Source organism: Sminthopsis crassicaudata, chromosome 3 (assembly GCF_048593235.1).
Source record: "Sminthopsis crassicaudata isolate SCR6 chromosome 3, ASM4859323v1, whole genome shotgun sequence".
Taxonomy (NCBI): domain Eukaryota; kingdom Metazoa; phylum Chordata; class Mammalia; order Dasyuromorphia; family Dasyuridae; genus Sminthopsis; species Sminthopsis crassicaudata.
This window is the reverse complement of record NC_133619.1, coordinates 481016121-481038069: the sequence shown is the minus strand read 5'-3', so window position 1 is coordinate 481038069 and position 21949 is coordinate 481016121. Positions and strand designations below refer to the sequence as shown.

General features: G+C 36.8%; 1 protein-coding gene across 8 annotated transcripts in view; it reads right to left on the bottom strand.

The window, feature by feature from the left end:
- The window catches only part of ATP8A2 (ATPase phospholipid transporting 8A2), a 667830-nt gene extending 651554 nt beyond the window's left edge, over nucleotides 1-16276 (bottom strand). Inside the window, exons 1-3 of one of the 8 annotated variants that reach the window (XM_074303628.1) lie at nucleotides 16173-16276; nucleotides 10801-10854; nucleotides 5732-5773 (exon numbers count right to left, since the gene is read on the bottom strand). Coding sequence is in view for 4 of the 8 variants with exons in the window: in XM_074303625.1 (XP_074159726.1) it covers nucleotides 5732-5773; nucleotides 10801-10854; nucleotides 11707-11866 (256 nt within the window). In the remaining 4 variants the exon portion in view is untranslated. Of the gene's footprint in view, nucleotides 1-5731; nucleotides 5774-10800; nucleotides 10855-11706; nucleotides 11888-16172 lie in introns of those variants that run through there. The other 7 variants (XM_074303625.1, XM_074303622.1, XM_074303629.1 and 4 more) reach the window with 7 other exon arrangements.
- Nucleotides 16277-21949: the final 5673 nt, after the last annotated feature.

Sequence of the window (21949 nt, the reverse complement as noted above, 5' to 3'; positions counted from 1 at the left end):
ACTGATCATTTAGCATTTATTAAGCATCTACTCTCTATGTTCTAGGCACTGTGATAAGCACTGGAGATATAAAGACAAAAAGAAAAGAATCCTTGCTTTCAAAGAACTCACAGTCTAATGGAGGAAACAAAATGCAAACAACTATAGCTATAACAAATAGGATATATACAGGATAGACAGGGATAGTTTCAGAGTTAAAATTAAGGAGGACTAAGGAATGTTTCTTGCAGAAGGTGAGGCTTTAGCTGAAACTTGAAGAAAGCCAAGAGGCAGAACTGAGGAGGAAGAGATTGAAAGTGGAATGTCAAGATGAGGAACAGAAATGAAGTCAGTGTCCCTGGATCACAGAGTAAGGTGCAAGAAGACTGGAAAGAAATGAAGGGGGCAGGTCATGAAAGGTTTCAAAAGACAGTGAATTTTACATTTGATCTTGGATAATGAAAAGTCTCTGGAGTGTATAAAGGAGAGGTAGTAATAAGAGGTGAAAAGGGAGGAGGAGGGGTTGAGGAGAGATGGTTAGACCTGCACTGGAGGAAGATCAGTCTGACTGCTAAGTGGAAGACAGACTGAGGTCTTGAGATTGAGGCTGGCTGACCCACCAGCAGGATATTGCATGATCCAAGTGTGAGGGGGTGGGGGCCTGCATGAGAGAGGGCCAGTACCAGAGGGAAAAAAGAAGCATCCAGGAGAGATTGATGAAGGTAAGAATGACAGGAGTTGAACACAGGCTGCCTTTCTTTTAGCCTCTAGCTCTTTTTTTGGTAACACTTTGTAAATCGTGTCACAGCTATGAGTCTACTTAGTTACCTATAATATTGACAACAGATGTGAGCAAAGAAGAATCTCTAATGGAATTCAATTAGAAAAAAAAAAAAAAGATCTTTGTAATTTTTTTGTCTTCCACATACACGTGGAAGCAATATTTTTAGATAGGAACAGAGGCCATGCTTCCAACAAGTCATTTGAAGATATGGGAACAAGCCAACAGGCAGAAACTGTTCATCAAACTGGCAAGGGAAGATGAAGAGCCAATTTTTACTTTTCTCCATGGCCCCTAGGATTTTTGGTGGCTCTATTGACAAAGTTCAAAAAACCTATTCCTTGCTTTGGCTGTAGACCCTGTTAAGGGGAAGAGTGAAACCTTGTGAATAGGGATTGTTTCAATCATTGTATTTGTATCCCCGGCAAAGCAACTACCACATAGTAGCTGACTGAGAAATACCTGTTGATTGATTAAATAAGAAAGGAGCAATAAACATTTCCAAATGGAATATCTTTCAGTATTTAATACCTCTCAAATAAAAAGCAAGAGTTCTAGTGGCTACCACTCTAAGAAAATACCAGTTTCTTGGTATTCATCTTCAGATGATTTGCTTAACAGTGTAAATTATTTTGACAACTCCTCTACCTTCAATTTAATTTCACAATATTAATCACAGTATTTTGCACATAACAAAGGCTTAATAAATAGTTGTTTAACTGATGAGAGAAATATAGTCAGTGAACCTATTTTATTTCACTCATACATATGGAACAAATAGTTGTAAAATAGAGTTAGTTTTTTTAGGCCTTCTGACTGGCTAGTCAAGTGGCCAAAAACCAGGACTGTCCCAATCCAACCAGAACATCCCACTGCCTTTGATACAGATAATTATATAGGTTTGGACAGTTTTTTGATTTTTGAGGGCTGAGATCCTATTAGATATACCAAATCCCAGGGAGGAATCCTACCAATGTAGACTGGCACTGTTCTGCAATTTATAGTCAGAGAGATGCCCGGAACCATATAAGGTTAAGTGACTTTCCCAGGGTCATACAGCCATTTTGGCTCAGAGGCAGGATCTGAATCAAGGTATCTATCTCATCTCTAAGTTCTGCACTCAATCCCACCTCTGTTTGGATTTTCTCTCATATCCTGTGGTTATGTTTGGATTTTCTATCACATCCTCGTACTTTGGATCCCTGTCTGAATCTTTTGCCTACAAAATTTGGATGAAGCTAATCCCAGCAGAACAAGTTTTGTCATAAAATATGGGAAGCTTCCAACTTCAGTTTAGGCTGAAAATACCTCTGTGTCACCACTTTCCAATCTGGTCACAAATGTAAGAATTTGTAATTAGCAAATTCTGAACCTCAGGAATTTAGAATTTGAGGGTTCCCCCCAGTTCAGGTCACCTCCTTCTTTTTGGTTAGTAGGTCAAATCACCCCTTAAAAATAACCCTCAAAGAGGCCATTCATATATCTAGGTGTGTGAGCTCATTGGTTTGTTTTAACAGAGTACTGAGTAGCAACTTGGAGTTTATTTCAAGCTGCCTTCTGCACTGAAATAGCAGAAGAAACCATGGAAAAAGACCATTTATGAAAGATGTGACATTGCGGTTCATTCAGAAGCACTTGATATGGATTACCAGTTTCACACTCAATATGTCTCTAATAACTATTTCTAATTCATCCTACATCTAAGTTGTTTGTACATTCTTGTTTTCTTGCTATGTATGTCTCCACCCACCTCCCCCTCAATTAGAATGTTAGCTTTTTTAAAGGATATTTTGTTTTGTTTTTCTTTAAACTTCCTTTGTATCTAAGCTCTTGATAAATATTTGTTAACTTACTATAAAGCAAAGATCTATGATTTTGTTGGCATGGGAAGTTAATCCATTTATAAATTATAGTATCCAACTGTTCACTGGACATCTTGAATTGAATATCCCAAAAATATCATATAGAATATGTTTCCCATAAATCCTATCCTCCTCAAATGTCCTATTTGCTGTCAAGGGGACAACCATCCTCCTAGTCACTCAAGTTTATAGTCTAGATGCCACTCTCAAACTCTACACACACACATAATCTGTTGCGAAGCCTTGCTAACATCTCCTGTATGTACTCCCTTCTTTTCTCTGGCTGCCCCCACTTCTGATGCATCTCTTCACCCCTGGGCTACCCCAATAGCCTTGATCTGTCATCTTGCCTCAAGTGTCTCCCAACATCTTCCACTCAGCTCCCAAATTGATCTTCCCCTAGAACAGGTCTGATCATGTCATGACTCCCAGGCTTCTTCAGGATCAAATACATAGTTTGACATTTAAAGCATTTCATAACCTAGTCCCTTCCTTTTACTTTTGCAATATTCCCACATCTTACTCTTCTCCATGATCCCAAAACACCATTTCCTTGCTGTTCCTTGCATAAAACACTTAATCACCCAATTCTATGCATTTCACTGACTATTTCCCAAGATGAAATTTTATCCCCCTTCCTTTCTACCTCCTAATTTCTTTAGCTTCCTTCAAGTTCTAGCTAAAAAAAAAAAAAAAAATCACACTTTCCACACTTTTCTTAATTTCCCTTAATGCTAGAGCCCTTGAGGTTATACAATTTATCCTGTACATAATTTGTCTATATTTAGCTGTTTGCATGTTGTCTCCCCCTAATATTAGAATGGGAACCCCCATGATGGCAGGCACAGTTTTTACCTTTCTTTGTACATCAAGAGCTTAGCAGAATGCCTAGCTTAATACCTTAATAAGTGCTTAATACCAACCAACTTGGCTTGTTCACTTAGTTGCCCAAGGTCCAAATAAATTAAGTGATTTGATTTTTATTTATTTTGTTAAATATTCCCAATCCCATTTGCATTCTGGCAATATGCCAAATGGTTGACCCTTCTGGTCTTGAGAACTAAGAGGTCAGATGACTTGCCCAGGGTCACAAAATCAGTAGGGGTCAGGTGAGATTTGAACCTAGATCTTTTAACTCTAATTGCAGCATTCTGGTCACTATACCGCACTGTCCCTCTATGGTTTTCAAAGATTAAGTATACAATGTTTTTAACACTAGAACTACACTTCCTTCAGTACTTCAATTCACACAATTTACTTCAATTAGAAGCTCTAGAAACCCAAAGATTTTCGATGATTTCTTCCACCTGAGCACTTATAAATGACTGGAGAAAAAAAATTACACATTACTTAGTGGAAAACATTCTCATAACAGTTTCTTCTAAATATCCCTAGACTCAACTTCAGACCAACGCTAGTCCATCCCAACTAAGAAGAACCTACCAGGACTTATTACACTCCACTGGTATAGCCCCCCAGAGCCCAGATTCTCATCCACACACCATGAAAAGACATTCGAGTAAGCCTTCAGGTCCAGCCCTACCTACATGAGAGGGCCTATCTTTCTCTGATGATGAAGAAAACACTTAAGGGTCTTAGTGTGCAGCATGTGTCAACATTCCAAACATGCAGTACAGTATCATGCTGCAGAAGCAAAAAAGAGGCTACCAATGACTCAGCTGAACGCCTTTGTAGAACATATCACTGACACAGAACTGAACAGAGAGGCACCCTCAAAGCATGAACACCCCGATCCATAGCCCACCTCTCACACATACTAAGTGATCCCTTAACTGAGTGGCCAAGGAGCTGGAAAGCAGTCTGATCCAGATTAAAACATAGCTGGGAAACACCAAACAAAATAAAATACAATCAAAGTTAAAGTTCATCTATCTTGCAGGGATTCGTATGTAGAGTTTAATGGCTTCCTTTTCTATTTGAGTTTGACATCACTGCTCTAGAATTAAGCTTCTTCAACTATGGGTCTCAACCCATATGGAGTCATGTAACAATGTAAGGTTTGCAAAATTATGATTTATTATCAGTAAATGTTTGATTTCTAGATATTTGTTTCATATACATCTACGCTGAGTCAGTAAAAATTTCTTGGCAAATAGAAGTCACAAGTGGAAAAAATTTAAGAAGCCCTGCCCTAGAAAACTTTCTGAAGATATAAGCTGCTAAGATAATGAATTGAGAGAAGGCTTTTCCTCACTAGGGTTCTCTCAATCAATGCAATAACACTTCTGATCTAAAAGTAAAATTCCTAATTAATAACTTGTTTACTTTTCATTTCTTTTTCAAAGTGGAAAGAAATAAGTCATTCACTGGGCTTTACTGTCCATACAGAATTCAAATGTTTTCTTATAATATAACCATGGCTTAAATTTCCTATGTAATATGGCTTCTTTACAATCCATCTGAAGATCAGCATCTAAGAAGGAATAAAGTTAATAATCAAACTCTATCTAATAACATAAAGTTCCATACTCAAGAATGTTCCTAAAATGTTAAATACAACATTTGATTGTTCAACAAAGGTTATTTGTTTTAAAGCAGCTGTTGCTAAAAATAAACAATAGCAGCTGCGCTAAAAATAAATAATATTTATGGAGCATTTTATGATTACAAAGCCCTTAACATGGATTCTCCCATGTATTCTCATAATGGCTCTATGAAGTAGATAGTAAAAAACTTACAGTCATAAAATCATAGCTCCAGAAAATGAAGGGTCCTCAATTTACAAATGAAAAAACTGAGGCTCTAGTATCAGGGCTCTGCCCAAGGTCACCCAGAACCCAAGGCTCCCAGCTCCAGAGCAGCACCTCCCTGACAAGGGTCCCAAACACTCCACAAGGATTCCCAGCTCAGCGTTTTTCCTGTTAGACTATCAGCTAAGCCCCAGATAAGGCTCTTTCTGAATTCTGCTCATCTTCTCCATACAAAATGCATAAAGCCAAGCAGCTCCACTGAATAATAGTTTAGTATTATAATAAAGAAGAGAAAGGTCCTTTGGGAGAAGGAGGTGAGGGCCGTGGAGAAGAGGACTCCAAATGGTGTCAAATTCATCTTGCATGGGAGCTAACAGTGCAGAATGATAGGCACTCACCTGACTTGAGAAACTGGTAGACTGGCTCTCGGTGTAAACAGGCTGTCATGAACCATAAAAAATAGGTAAAATTTAGAGAGGTAAAATTTTAGAAAAAAAAAAAAAAAAAAAAGTCTTCCCACCATACCAGTACATGTTGTTGTTCTAAAGTCCTGTGAACCATTTGGGTTTTCCTTAGCAATGATCCTGGAGTGGTTTACCATTTCCTTCTCCAGCTTATTTTACAATGAGGAAACTGAGGCTAAAAGGGTTAAATGACTTGCCGAGGGTCACACAGCTCTCTGACATCACATTTAAAGTCACAAAGGCAAGTCTCCTGATTCCAAGCCCAGTGCTCTGTTCATTGTATCACCCAGCTGCCCAACATACCTACGCACACCTTCTATCAAAAAGTCAGTCAATACAGGCATAGGAACTGGCTGAACTGTCCAAAAACTAGAGGTTCTGACAAATTTGGGGGGCCGATGATTGCTCATTCAAGGATTTGTTTTCTCGTCCTTTTCTCTTCAGTAATAATTATGTTTACAAGTGGGGGTCCATCATAAACACTTAGGGAACTGCTGTCAGGATATGCCATATATTTATTTCTTGAGTGAGAACTAAAAGTCAGGAATGTGAGTAAATTACTCAAGAGTCTTCAGGTTCTAGATCACATGAAAATGTTTGTGATACAAGGGCTATACCTTATAGCTGAATATTAGTTTTCTAAGCATATAAATGCACATGATACCTATTTCAAAATCAAATCATTAATGTAAGGAGTCTTAACTTTTTGTGCATCATAGATTCCTCTGGCAGTCTGATGAAACTTATGGATTCCTTCTCAGAAGAATGATTTTTAAATATGTAAAATGAAGTACATTGCATGAAAAAGGAAATCAATTATATTGAAGTACAGTTATCCAAATTTTCAAAAAAAATTAATACCCATACATTATATGAATAAATTAATTTGTCTGCTTATTTGTTTATATATATATTATTAAAATATGAATATTGTTCATTAATTAATATTGTTTTGACTAGCTAATTAATTTAATATTTAATTATTTTATATTAGACATTATTAAATAAAATATATAGGATAATTAATTTAAAATTAATTAATATCAATATATTATTAATAAATATATTTATTTATTATATTATAATATAATATAAACAATTAGAAGAATATCAAGTGCTCATGGATAGGCCAAATATGACAATTCTACCTAAATTAGTCTACTTATTAAGTGTCAAACCAATCTAACTGCCAAGAAATTACTTCATAGAGCTAGAAAAATAAATGCAAAATTCAACTGGAAGAACAAAAGGTCAAGAATTTCAAGAGAATTATTGGGGAAAATGCAAATGAAGATGGTCTAGCTGTACCAGACCTAAAACTATATTATAAAGCAGTGATTAGGAAAACCATTTGGTACTGGCTAAAAAATATAATAGTCGATCAGTGGAATAAGTTCACAGGACAAAATAGTCAATAACAATAGCAATCTAGTATCTGACAAATCCAAAGACCCCAGCTTTCGGGATAAGAACTCATTATTTCACAAAAATTGCTGAGAAAATTGGAAAATAATATGATAGAAACTAGGCATTGACCAACATTTAACATCCTATACCAAGATAAGGTCAAAATGGGTTCATAATTTAGACATAAAGAATAATCGTTTAATAAGTTTTTAGTAATAAGCAAATTAGAAGAACAAAGGATAGTCTATCTCTCAGATTTGTGGAGGAGAAAGGAATTTATTGCCAAAGAATTAAAAGACAATTTGGAATGCAAAATAGATAATTTTGATTATATTAAGTTAAAAAGGTTTTGTACAAACAAAACCAATGCAGACAAAATTAGAAGGGAAGCAATAAACTGGGAAAGAATTTTTACATTCAAGGGTTCTGATTAAGATCTCATTTCTAAAATATATACAGAACTGACTCACATTTATAAGAATACAAGCCATTCTCCAATTGATAAATGGTCAAAAGATATGAACAGATAACTTTAAGATGAAATTAAAACCATTTCTAGTCACATGAAAAAATGCTCTAAATCTATTCATCTGAAAATGCAAATTAAGACAACCTTGAGGTACTGCTACACCCCTCTCAAATAACAGGAAAAGATAATGATAAATGTTGGCGGGGATGTGGGAAAACTGGGACACTGATACATTGCACATGTTTAACATATATTGGATTACTTGTTGTCTAGGGGAAGGGGCAGGGGAAAGAAGAGAAAAAATTGGATCAAAAGGTTTTGCAAGGGTTAACATTGAAAACTATCTTTGTATATATTTTGAAAACCAAAAGTTATTATTTTTTAAAAAAGAAAGAAAAAAGTTAATATACTCCAGGTTAAAAATGCTTATATGTTAGAGGAAGGTCTCTAACATGGTAGTTAGATCCTCTTGAAGGGGTTTATGAGTAGACTTGGGTCAAGAATCACATGAGATGAAAAGATATAAATAGGTTTACAGTGTACATTGGCAAAGAAAGAACCCATAATGAAAATCTCACAGAACAAAAGTTATCGAAGTGTGTGTTCTTTTATAAGTCAAGTTTAACTACCAAATGCTTTAAATTGAACAGATCTTTAATCAAAAAGCCTTTGCATAACATACCACCAGTTCTTTAATCAGTAGACTTCCAACATTTATAACATTCCTATGCAACTGCCATTCTTCAGTAAAGTTGCTTTCATATAGAAAATGTTAAAAGGAAGCAGTTTTGAAAGTTGTGAAATGGAGATTCACAACTGCATATATAATCATCTCTTGTGTTCTGCTATATATTGGAGCACAATTTTTTTTGAAGTTTAAGTTCCATCCCTGATAAAGTCTGGCTTACCTCTAGTGACAAGAAACTATAGTTCAAACTGCTTTCACTCTGCTTTAAGTGTCCAGAAATTGTCCCTTTTGTTAAGATTAAATGTGTTTCCTTTCATTTTTCCTATTAGTTCTAGTTCTGTTCTCTGTAGAGGTATTGATGTGGGGAACCCTGAAACTGTCCTCTGGCTTTGGGGGAAAAGCAATGGGTGAACTCTTGAGAAACTCTCCAGTGGGAGAGACTCACCTCAGGGAACTGAGATAAAGTGGCTCCATTCAGTTATCTTGGTGGGGTAGCTGCCCCCTCTATTGAGCTGAAAATTAGTCCTGGACCACTCCTACTTAGTTTGAACTTAAGTGGTCTCATTCTACTGGAAATCTAGGCCTGGGGGCAGGAATTTCATTCAATTGAAACTTCAGTCTCAGATTTCCTATTAAAGGGCAATTTAAACTCATTTCTTTGCAGAGGCCCAAAGCAGGACCACACCTTGTCAAGGAACCTCTCCCTCCTTGGCACAGCTGCCTGTCGGGACCCCCTGCCCGCTGTGAAGACATTCTCTTCTCAGTGTTAATACCTCCATTTACTTCCCTGCCGGGACTTTGCCATTGAGGAAGTCAGTCCCCTAGCAAAGCTGACTTCTGCAGTGCCAATAAAACTCCCTTTTTCCATTCAATCTTTTCGGGTTCATGAATTCTTTCATGTTGGACTTGCACCAACCAGAAGGGGATTCTCACACCTTAACTCTCTGCACTGCCACTAACCGCATCAGTATAGCACAAATAAAATGTTTCTTCCACATAACAGTCCTTCAAATATTAGAAGGTAATGTTCATGTTCCAGACATTTTCCCCCTCCCCTAAGACTTCTCTCCTCTGAGTTAGCCATCTCCAGATCCTTCAACCAAAGGTCACACAACAGGATACACAGGAAGGAGGTTCTAATACATACAGAGGAACAAAAGCACTTAGACTGTAAGTATCAAGGAATAAATTTCAGTGAAAGGTGCAGGAATGAATTGACAGCAAATAATAATGAAGCACCTAGAGATTATTTAAACAGCATTATTTTTCAATTAAATGAATTAATAATCAGTATTTAATACTAAGCATCCAGTATGTGCCAGGCACCGAGTTATGTCCTAGGAACTTAACCACAAAAATAAAATAGTCCCTACCCTTAAGAAGCTTATATTTTATTGAAGAAAACCACAAATGAAAGACAGGGAGGTGGATGGTACAGTGGATAGAGCTCCCAACTTAGAGTAAAGAGGACCCAAGTTCAAATCCACCTGTGTGACCTGGTAGATTCAATTAACACTGTTGACCTTCGTTTCTTCATCTGTAACACGGGGAAGTTAAAGGTACCTCCTTTTAGGGTGGTTGTGAGGATCAACTGAGAAGATATTTGTAAAATGCTTAGCACAGTGCAATGCCTGGTTTGGAGTAAGTGTTAAATAAATATTGACTATTTTGCAGGGCTCCTGCAAAAAAGCAGACTCAAGGAAAGCAAACAGCTGTCATTACATTATTTTAAGGCTATCTTGAGGAAGAGGGCTCAGAGTTGTTCCATTCCAGGCAATTAGGTGGAACAGTAGATAGAGCCTTGGGCCTGGAGTCAAAAAGAGCTTCAGACACTTAGTGCCTGTGTGACCCTGACAAAACAATTAATTTCTGTTGCCTCGGTTTCCTCACCTTTAAAATAAGGATAATATTAGGTGTGAAGATCATTTAAAGCACAGCGTCTGGCACAGTAGTGATTGTACAGATTCTGGTTGTTATAAATTGAGACAGGCGCCTGGCCCATAGTGGTGATTATGTAAATTCTATTATAATATGAGAAATTTGGAAAGCCGCTAATAATCATTTGAAACCTGAACTGTTAGAAAAATTGTTTCTATGCGCCAAGCCTGAATCTCCTTTTTCCCAACTGCTAGCCCGCTCCGAGTCCTTCCCCTGGGGCTCGCTGGAATGGACAGGGCGCCTCCTCTGTGCTCCGCGGGCTTTACAATTATCCTCTTAGCTTGTAGTAACAATTAGTATTGCATTACTCACCTGTGTGCCGGGCGCATGCCTAAGTATTTTATGGCAGTAACCAGCACTTCGTGGTGCTAAGCGCTTTACAAAGGTTATTCCAACTTACAGGAACGGCAGCACCGTTCCGGTATCACTCCTACTCCGCCCAGGCCGCGGACCCTGACTAGCTACAGCAGGACCCACTCAGACCTGGCCTCAGACACTTACTAGCGGTGTCACCGGGAGGAATGGCTTCGCCGCCGCTTGCCTCAGTTTCCTTATCTGTAAAACGGAGAACGGTGAGGGTTACCTCCTGGGTGACTGGGAGGAGCACATGAGACAACAACATAAACGCTTTACACAGTGTCCAGCACCCGGTGAGCTGCCGTAGAATCGCTATCTATCATTGGAGAAGAATAGAAAACACCTTCCTAGGTTGTTGTAAGAATTAAACGAGGTGACAAGAGTGAAGCAGTGAGCAGCGCTGGACACGTGGTTCATAACTTCTGCTACTGTCATTAGCAACAGGCCTCCCCGGGCATGGGACGTCCCCAGGCCAGGTCCAGGCCACCGCTCACGGGACCAGCGGCAGCGCACGTTGGGATTGGGACAGCCTCTGGGGCCTCCCAACCCGAAATTGCGCTCCGCAAAGTCGCTTCTGCGAGGAAAAACGCGCCAAGACCAGCGCTCCTCCCTTTTCTGGGGGATGATGGCAGGCAGCCTGGGGGGAACACAGCACTGTAAATGAGCTAAGTGCTCCTAGAGGCTTGTTCCCTCAGGCGCTCAGAGGGAGGGTCCAGCGTGCATGTTAACATAGCCCTTGAAGGGTTCTGCATTTCGGACTCGAATATTCCCCAAGTGTATTCCAAGAGGTACCAGGGCGCTCCATTCTAATCCATATAGTGACAGCCACGTCTGGCAGCTGAGGGCAGGCTGAGGCCTCGGCCCAAGGCCAGACCCTGCCCGGAAAGCAGCCACGGGCGGAGGGGCACTTGAGCAGGGGTGTGGGGCAGGGGCGTGGGTGTTGGGGGAGGTGTCCTAGGAAGGAGAAGGGCAAGGAAGCGAGCAGCCCCAAGAATGTGAGGCGCAGGGGAGAGTACTCCCAACTGCAGCGCAGTTCCCAAGGATACTCACGGGCACAGAAGGAAGAGTGGGACCTTGGGCATTTGTACTTCTGGGACCTTTTACGTTTGCCCCATTTCCAAAACGGGCTCCTTCGCATGCAAAGGTTGCACATGCACCCCACCTGGGACCTTCCTGTCTGTTCTGAATTCTCTATCCTCTCTGCCTCCATGCCCTGACCTTAGGATGTGCTTCTCCCCCTCCATGGCACTCTCAGGGCAGGGGGCAGGGGGCAGAGGCCAGAGGTCAGAAGGCCCCTCCGCACTTCCTCCTGAGCTGCCTCATGGAGCAAGAGTCGTTTCCTGGTGTTCCTGGTAGCCGAGGCTTCTCAGATCATAGGCCCGTGGGGAGAGGGGCAAGAGGCCACGCCCCCAGCACAGCCTCCTTTCCTCTACCAGGTCATACCTGCCACTCAATGTGACAGCCTCTCACAGACACTTTTCAAAGGGGTTTTCCTGGAGAGACTATAGATCCCATGTGTGAAAGCCATTTCTTCTTACCCTTTGTAACTTTTTTTTTCCTTTCATAAAAGAAAGTGGACTGAATTATGTGGGGCAACCACCCTCAGCAGCCCGGATTGAAGCAGCATCTCTCCCTGGCCAGCAGCCATTCCGGCAGTTCTGACCTCAGAGAGGTTAACGAAGGTTGTTTGCCGGCTGCTCCATTCAGGACTCAAGGCAGCACGGAAAATCTGGAGTGGTCTCCCTGGCCTGCGGGCCACTGTCAGCACCGCCCCACGTGGCCTAAAGCCAGATCACAGAATCAGTTAGAGGCCTGGTCATGCCCTTTGCTCTGTGACCTTGAGCAAATCTCCTCGGTGAACCGAGGATGACCCCTAATTCTCCTCTTAGGTCTACACCTCTGGGCAGGGTCAAGAGGCAGATTCCTGGAGATTTTTGCGTTGCTGAGATGGTGCCAGAAATAGCCTCTTCTCTATGGGGAAGAGTCAGAAAAGGCTTCTTAGACTACTAATGTGGGGAGAGACGGCTAAACAAGTATTAACTGGGGTCCAAAAGCAAAAAGGCCTCAGAACTCAGGTTCTGAACGGATAATCCTTTAAGGGCAGGATGGTGCAGGAGAGAGGGTAAATTATTCAGTCAGAGTCAGAGTTCAAAGCCTTTATTATACCAGTATCTGTGTGATCCCAGGCAGCCATTTACCCACTCTTAGTCCCGGCTTCTTGAGTGTTGTATTAGATAGCCAATAATATTCCTCCCAACTCCAGATTTTACATTTATTTTCTGAATCCATGGTTTGTATTTTGCTTTTTTTTTTTTTTCTTTTTACACCGGCTAGCTTCCTAGCAGTGACAGCATGGGCATGGTCATACATCCATCATTACTATTACTTCCTGATTCCCAAGTCCTAATGCACACAGGTTCCTTATGATTCCTTTTTTTTTTTTTCTCCTTCCCTGAGGCTGGAGTTAAGTGACTTGCCCAGGGTCACCCAGCTAGGAAGTGTTAAGTGTTTGAGACCAGATTTGAACTCAGGTCCTCCTGAATTCAGGGCTGGTGTTATGAGTCCTACTAAAGTTCTACTCTCACAAAAACTAAATTAGTTTAAAATTCTGAAATGAAGACTAAAAAAAAAAAAAATCAATTCATATTCTACCAAAGAATAATTTACATTAAAAAATAAATCCATGCTTCTATTTGCATTTCAAAGAATAAATTAATTGGGTTAGAGTGGATTTTTTTAAGTGCTTACTTACATTATTCCTAGTAGAAAAATTTTTTTTTGCTAAAATTAGATCTTTGATAAAGTTCACTCAGAAATAATAAACAAGCATTCTGTTCATGAAAAACCTAGCTAATTAACAAATTCTGGGCTTCCCTACTGTGTACCAAAGTTACCCTGCCCTCACAAGTAAAAACAGATTTATCACAATCATTATATATTTTATATTCTCATTTTTCATTCAACAGATATTTATTAAGCAGCCATCAGATACAAAACACTATGTAGAATGCATAATAAGTCAGTTTGCCGTCATGCAGTTTATCATTTAGTAGATGAAATAAAATTGTTAGACAAAGGGTTATCAGGATAACTAAAATGATCTGAGACCATGTCATATAGAAGATTCATTAAAGGAACTGGGTTTTTTAGTCTGAACAGAATTAAGGAATAGGGAAAGACATGGAATACAACAACTATTTTTTCAAATATTCCAACAGGAATATAAGAAGGGTTTAGCCCCAAAGAGAAGAAAAAAATCAAGAAATAACTGAATAAATTTGCAGTGAGGCAGATTAAGATTTGGTTTAGTGGAAGGGGTGCCTAACAATTAGAGATAACCAAAAATTCAATTCATGGGAGATCTGATAGGAACTGGATATTCATTTATCCAGAATGCTGTGGAAAGAACGCCTCTTCAAATACAGTTAAATTAAATGGCTCCTTCCTATGACAAAATCCTGTAATTTTTTTTCTCCCCTCCTTTGTGTTTTTTTCTTCAGTCTTATTATTACCACTAAATTAAGACTAAAAATCCAAAATATCAATCAATATTGAAACATTATGCCAGGGGAATGGAAGAAAATTATAAGAGAAATTTCTTTGGACTCAGGTCACCAATTCACTTGGTAGCTGAAAATGCAGAGTCTAGAAAGCACTTTTTCCACTGATATAAACAGAAGATATGAGCCTCTAGGGAGAAGGGGTGGGGAAAATATGATGGAAAAGCTCAGAATAATAGAGAAGTTTCAAGTAAAATAATACCCAAGAACAACCACGAAAATAGTACAAACTTGGTTATTTTTACATTGGTATAACAGCTTAAAGCACTGAAAGAAAAGAAGCTTTGCCTTCCAATTCCATGGACTTCATTCAGTCACTCATTTTCTCTCAACATTTTGAGGCACAGATAGATTCAGAAAAGGTTTGTATGCTGCAAGGGGCTGCTTCTTGGAATTTTGTGGAAAGGAGACTGGCTTTTAAATTGAACATTTAGTTTTAAAAACTAAATCAGATTTTAAATGTTCAAGATTCTAATAAAAATACCAAAAGGAAATATAAGCAGAAAACAGTCAACTATCATTCATACTTAACATTTAGCTAATGTTCTAGATAAAAATAAAAAACAACTCCAAATCAAAAAATGATTTGTTAGAATATCTGATTTAGTGAAGTAACATTAAATTTGGTTTATTCTCTATTAATAAACTAATTTTACTTAATTTTTTTTCATGCAAAAGCAGTGTACAAAGGATTGAGTGCTTCTAAATAACTGATGTCAAAACAAAATTTATTAATAAAAAATAAGTTGAACATATAGCTGAAACTATGCTTTTTATAAGGCAGCTAAGGAGTATAGTGGCTAGAGTATTAAGCCTGCAGTCAGGAAAACTTGAGTTCAAATCTAGCCTCAGATGCTTACTAGTTGCGTGAACCTGTATAATCACTTATCCCTATTTACCTGAGTTCTCTCATCTCTACAACAAGTTGGAGAAGAAAATGGAAAACCCTCTAGTATCTTTGCCAAGAAAATTCCCCAAAGAGATCACAAAGAGTCAGACAAATATTTTTATACCCTTATTACATGAACAAACACTTGGTAAGGGCCTTCTATGCCCAAGGCATACAAGACATGAGGAAAATGCAAAGACAAATTATAGTCCCTGTCCCTGAAGAGCTTACATTCTACTGGATATAAGTAACAAAGGTTAAATCACTTTATAAAGGCTATTACTACAGCCATCTCTGTACAGGGATATGATAGCTTTCTAATATCTGTGTTCATAAAACATTGTGAAAACATTTCTGTAATTTGAATCTCTTTAAATATTCAAGAGGCCAAATAGAAATAAAACCTTTTAAAAGCCACACTTGCTTTGTTTGCTTATTCTTGCTTGCTATGTATAGATCAACTTTATATAAAGAAAATACATTTGAATAACAAAACCATGGCATATTTTTAATAAATATTAGGTATTTGTGTGTATATATATATATATATATATATATATACACATAGTTGTAGGTATAATATATGTAATAAATATTTATATGTGTGTATAGGTAAATATAGTTTTTAAATAGAAAATGATTATATATGGGTAAATATATAGTTTTTTAAAAGTAGAAAAATGTTTAATAAGTTTGTCTTTTTTTTTGAGAGTTTTGCAAAGACTCATCTTTTCCAAAGATTCAAAAGATTTAGAAATTGAATTTAGAAACTGAAAACTTGGCTGTTTAAATTCCCTAAGTCAAATATTCAAGGGTTCTTTTAATTGCTTGCAAGTCTTATTTCATATTAGCATTATCTGGGCTATACAGGCATCTTCCCATTTAGTGTGTAAGGCTGATTTAGTATTAACAAGGACAAAAAAGGAGAGAAAGGACATGGACATATCTGTAGGAAGCTTTCTACCTTATAGAATTGCAGTACTATGGAAAACATTCATTTACTTGTCCCATTAAGAAATTCCATAAGAATACAGTTAAGAAGCCATACAATTCTTCAAAAAGCTCACCTTTTTCTCTAGTCGTTATCACCAACTCTTCTCTACCCCCAATTTCTCTTACTGTAGCTTTTCCTCTTTATCTGGCAACTTGATTGTCATTTGGTCTCAGCTGTACTGTTTTCTCTATCTCCTTTCATTTTTTTCTACTAATATCCCCTCCCAACAGGAAATAAATTCTGTAATTGGGTATGCCTAAAAGGTAAAAAATATAGTAATCCACCTGAACCCTCTCCTTTTTAATTTAAAATTCTAAGTGACTGAAAAACAGTGATCAAATGGCTGGATTTTGTATTTTCATTTTATTACATAGTTACAGAGGAGCATACTCATTTTGAGACTAGAAGAATTTTTTTTTTTAAAGCACAAAATAAGTTTAAACTCATGCTATGAACTCACTCCCACCTCCAAGGAAGCATAATAGCTACTTTCACTTCTACCTTCTAATTATACTAGCAACTGGAAACTTAACGGGAGTACTAGAAGTCATTAATAAAAATTCTAACCTAATTCAATGGATCTTTGGGATAAACTAGTCATGAATACACATAACTAACTATATGCAGACCCAGTTTTCTATTTCTTACTTTACTTACTTAAAATTTCAATTACTTAAAAATTTCAATTAAAAATTCAATTACTTAAATTTCAATTACTTAAAATCTTTTTTTATTTTCAAAACTGGCAAAGGGATCTCCTCTCAATGGGAAGTGTAAACTTTTCAATATCTCATCTTATCTTAATGTATCATAATAGGTGCCATTTGAGATTGGGTTTTGTTGTTAATTTTTTCATTTTGTTTTATTCTATTCGGTCTTGTATAAAAGCTCAATAACCAAACCCAAATCCCCCTTCTTGTTAGGAATTTAAAGGTTTAAGAGAATAATTTTTCCAAAAGTTATAAGGGTATTAAAATAGAAGCTTAGATGTAATCCTAAAATGAAAATGTCACAGTAATCCAATATTAGCTGCAAAAAAAGCTGAAAAATAATAAAACCTTAAAAATACTACCACCATACCTTAAAAGAGAAAAAATATGAATTTTTTCATTGCTAAGGACCTTCAATAGCAAAAGAAAGCATTGAAGGCTATACTAAAAAAATTAATTTTTATGGCACCTAAATATTTGTCATTTCCTAGAAAATAGTAAAGAAAAACAAGCCCATCATTTCATTAGAAGATAGAAGCAAAACTTTATATCAATTTAATGGAAGAAAATTATAATAAAAAAATGTAGTTAACTTTAAAAAAAAACATTTATTTTTGATGCAAAAAACCCCAAAAGCCATAAACATTATTTTATTATTATGTTACATTATGACCAAGTGGCAAATATATATTTTTTACCACATGATGCCTCAAAGGTACTTTTGAATATTAAGACTATATATACAGATTCTTTTGTTTTTCTATACAACATAAAAGAGAATTGCAGCAATTCTCTAGATAATTCAGACATTTCTCCCTTCCACACACTTTTATGGCATCTCAAATTTGCTTTGCTTTAATTATCCTCAGTTTTGGAATTTACTATTTTGCCACAAGAATTCTAGTCCAATTTTCTATCAAACCCCCCCCAAAAAAGAGGAGCCACAGAGTCACTATGGCTCTTCACGGTTATCAGAGCATTACAGAAACTTTGTCCTTGAACACATCTTAGATCGCCTAAACCAGTAGTTCTCAAACATTTTTGGACTCAAGAATCTGCAAAACTTAAAAATAATTGAGGACCTCACTGTCTCTCCCCTCTCCTCTATCATTCATTACCATAAATTCATTTCCCCTCCAGTGCTTTTATCGTGAGTATATTTACTGATATTTTGAAATTAAATATCAGAAATTAAAACCTCTTAATAATACTATGAAAATTGTTTTTATTTCATATAACTCCCAAAAAGGTCTAGGGGAATCCCCTAGGGTTCCCACACTATACTTTGAGAATCAATGAACTTAGCTTAACATTATTTTAGAAATGAGGAAACCAATACACTTGAAGATGATATAATTTGTTCACAGTCATGTCCCATACCTTCCCTTCTGCATACTTTATGTCACACAAGAAGCCTAAGAGACAAATAGTATATATGTTATTATTCTCAATTTAAAGATAAGGTTACTGATGCTCAGAGACCTCAAGTAATTGTTCAAAATTGCACAGACTGAAAATGTCTAAGCCAAGACTCAAATCCAGATCTTCAGAAGGCAAGCGTGAGGTTCTTAACACACCCCATTGTATTTCTTGTAAAATTTTTGGACTGAGCTAAAAAAAAAATGTATTCTTTATATCATATACCTATATATGATTAATACCATTATAAATTTTCACTCAGGAACAGAACCAAGAGAACGTTTTACACAGCAACAAGTTTATATGATGAACTACTGTGATAGATTGGCTCTTTTCACAAGAAAGACAAGGCAATTCCTATAGACTTGGGATGGAAAGTGTCATTCATATCCAGAGAGAACTAGGAGACTGAATGCAGATCCAAGCATACTATTTTCACCTTTTGTGTGGTTGTTGTTTGCTTTCTTGTGTTTTCTTTTTTTCCCCTTTTGATCTGATTTTTCTTTCATGAATATGGAAATATGTTTAGAGGAACTGCACATGTTTAACCTATAATTGGATTGTTGCTATTTTAGGAAGGAGGAGGGGGAGAGAGGGAGAAAAATTTGGAACAAAGTTTTACAAAGGTAAATGTTGAGAACTGTCTTTGTGTGTATTTGGAAAAAATAAAATACTAAAAAAAAAAAAGTAAATCTTCATTCAGGTAGTAAAAACCATTTCTGTTGAATTAAAGACTAATGATCATGATAATAACTGAGAAATGAGTTCCTAGAATTGAAGCTCCAAGAAAGAACTCTAAAGTCTTGCCATTCAGTCACAGAGTGGTTGAGATGAGATAATAACTTGTGAGTCTGAACTCTCATGAAGATAATAATGGGACAGACTGGTTATCTACCCCTTCACAGAGTTCCTCCAACCTAACCCTAAATTTTTACTTCAAAATTCAAGTCTTTGGGTTACCATAGAGTCCAGTTTCTAACCTGAACAGTCACCCATCTTTTGATTCCCCCATCATGTCTGAAGAGCACAATGTATAAAATTACAAATGCTTCTCTTTCTTTCATAGTTTATTATGTTGCTTCATTTATGCTGACAGTAATAATGGCAACCTAAAAGGAAAGCAAAATAGTCAGAAAAACACAAAATCACTAATAACAAAGGTACTTCCTCTATTGATAAAAGGGAGGGGGAAAATAATAAAAGGAACCATTTGGCCAGTCATAAATATTAATAACAGTAATGTCATTCTAGCTGGATTACTTCAAGAGATCTGTAGCCATCAGAGCTTTTTACGTTTCTCCTGATGTATCATCCTAGACAAATAATACAAAAATAGTACAAAGGTAATGTTTCTATTGACTTAGAACTTGGATTTGTTTGGGGATTTTTTTTTTTGGTGTAAATTCTAAGATTTCTGTAAAGAATATAAACACTTAAGACAACAAAGACCGTCCAGAATCAATAATGGGCTGTCTATACTTACTGTCTGATAGATGATGCATCCTACAGAAAAGCACCTCCTGACCCTGGCGCCAAGACTGAAACTAGAGTCTCCCAAGAGACTTGCACAAAAAAAGTCTTTCTCTGAGATCAGAAATTTTTTATCAAATAAATGGAAAATAAATGCTAGTATAGATGAAATGGATGAAATTGAAAAACAAAACAGAATCAAGAGAATGGGAGGGTGCCATTTGGGAAATGCTCAACATTGATGCTGCAATAATGGATATTTGATGTTTCACTGAAATTCCTACTGACCATAGGATGGGTTTCAGAAAATACCAATCAAGTCTAACACATAAACAAACAAATAAATATAAAAAATGATCACACTGTTCTCTTAAGGAAGGATCAAGATTAGGTGAAAAGAAAAAAGCCATAGTTGCCATGGTTTTGTGTAGTTATTAGTAGATTCGGAGCTTTCTCAGAGATCAAGTGTGACTATTCTGCAGAGGGATCTTTTCGCCTTTTATTTCTCTAAATTTTTTTTTTTTACTTTTAGATGAATTTGTAATCTGTCTTTCCTGCTATCCTCTCCATTAAAGCAACAATAACAAAATAACAAAAATAAAACACATAAACCTGTATAGTCCAGCAAAAAAAAAAATCTTATATTGGCCATTCCCCCAAATGTATACCTTTTCATTTTCAGTTCATCACTTCTCTAGCAAGAGATAATACTGCATCTCACCTTCAGTCCACTGGACTCATGGCATATTGTTGAATTAGTCAGAGTCCTAAAGGCCTTCAAAAGTTGTTTTTCTTTATTATGCTGTGTATATATAATAAGTTAGGGAGGCCCATCGGTAAATAAATTATTTACACAGCATCTGTTTCCCATGACCCTCCTCCTTCGGGAGCTGGTACAAAAATTAAAGAACAGACAAAGTGATTTGTGTGAAAGTAGCACGAAGAAGGAAGAAACAATGCATAACCATTGGCCATGGTACTAATTCCTTAGTGACTTTAAGAGAGCAATTTCAAACTAGTGCTACAAAGGGAATCAGGCTGCAATGTATTAGTTAGATTGGGGACTTAATAAGATGGTAAAATCAGCATCTTATGGAACCTGATGGCTTTGCAATTATTCAGTAACAATTATAGTAAAACCTCCACTAACTCTAACTCAGATAGTTAATAGAAAGTAGAATAGAATGAGGATCAGGACTCCTGAGTTCTAGATATACGATTCACTGTGTGATACTGGGTAAGTAACTTCCCCTATTATAGAGTCTCAGTTTCTTCATTTAAAAAAAAAGAGGGGGGTGACCTAGATAGCAGGTTCTTATATTCTCTGATTCTAATTTTAAGAATTTACTCCAAAAAAACTATAGTATAGTGGAAAGAACTCTGGTTTGGGAGTCAGAGGCCCTGCTCTGCTTCTTCCTAGTTGTATGACCTTAGATCACTTATAATGTCTCTGCCCTTAGTTCCTCATCTGCAAAATTAAAGGGTTGTATTAAATAGTTTTTGAGATCCCATCCAACACTTATATCTCATTAGATGATCTGAGGTCAAATTCTGTGTCTATACTGATTAACTATATGACCTTAGACAAGTCCAAGTATTGCCTTGGCATCCATGAAATAATAAAAGATCCAAATCCAGAGGGAAGGCTTCTGGCATGTTGATTAATCCTATATGGAGGATTTATAGAAAGGCATGAATAAGACTTGCACAGATTATGTAGTCACAAATGTATTGCAAGCTGCATTGTTTTACAGTACTTGCAAAGACTAGAAAATCATATTAACAAATATAGATGCTAATATAGATGCATTGTGAAATTGAAAATATGATGAAAGACTGGGAAGGTGCCAATTAGGCACCGATACTTTTCTTGCTTAGCACTGATGCTCCTTTTTAAAAGAAAAAAAATTAAAACTTCAAAAAGATCTGAAACTAAAGAATTTTCTACTTGACCCATAAATAAAACAGTTTAAAAAAAACTTACAATAGATTCCTTAAGAATGGTGAATAATTAAGGCTTTACTATAAATTATTTTTTTTCTTATCAACTAGTAGAAATTCCATGCACCAAAGAATCACTCAGCAAAAAGCCAGAAAAATCCTGATAATGTAGTGAAGTTGGTCTAGAAAAGATGCTGTTTTTTTTTCCTTTAACCAAAACTTTTTTCAGAGATTTCAACTAAAAGAGCAATTAGGACCTAAATCTTTCAGACAACTGCTTGAATTTTTTTCCCTTTGGTATTGTATATCA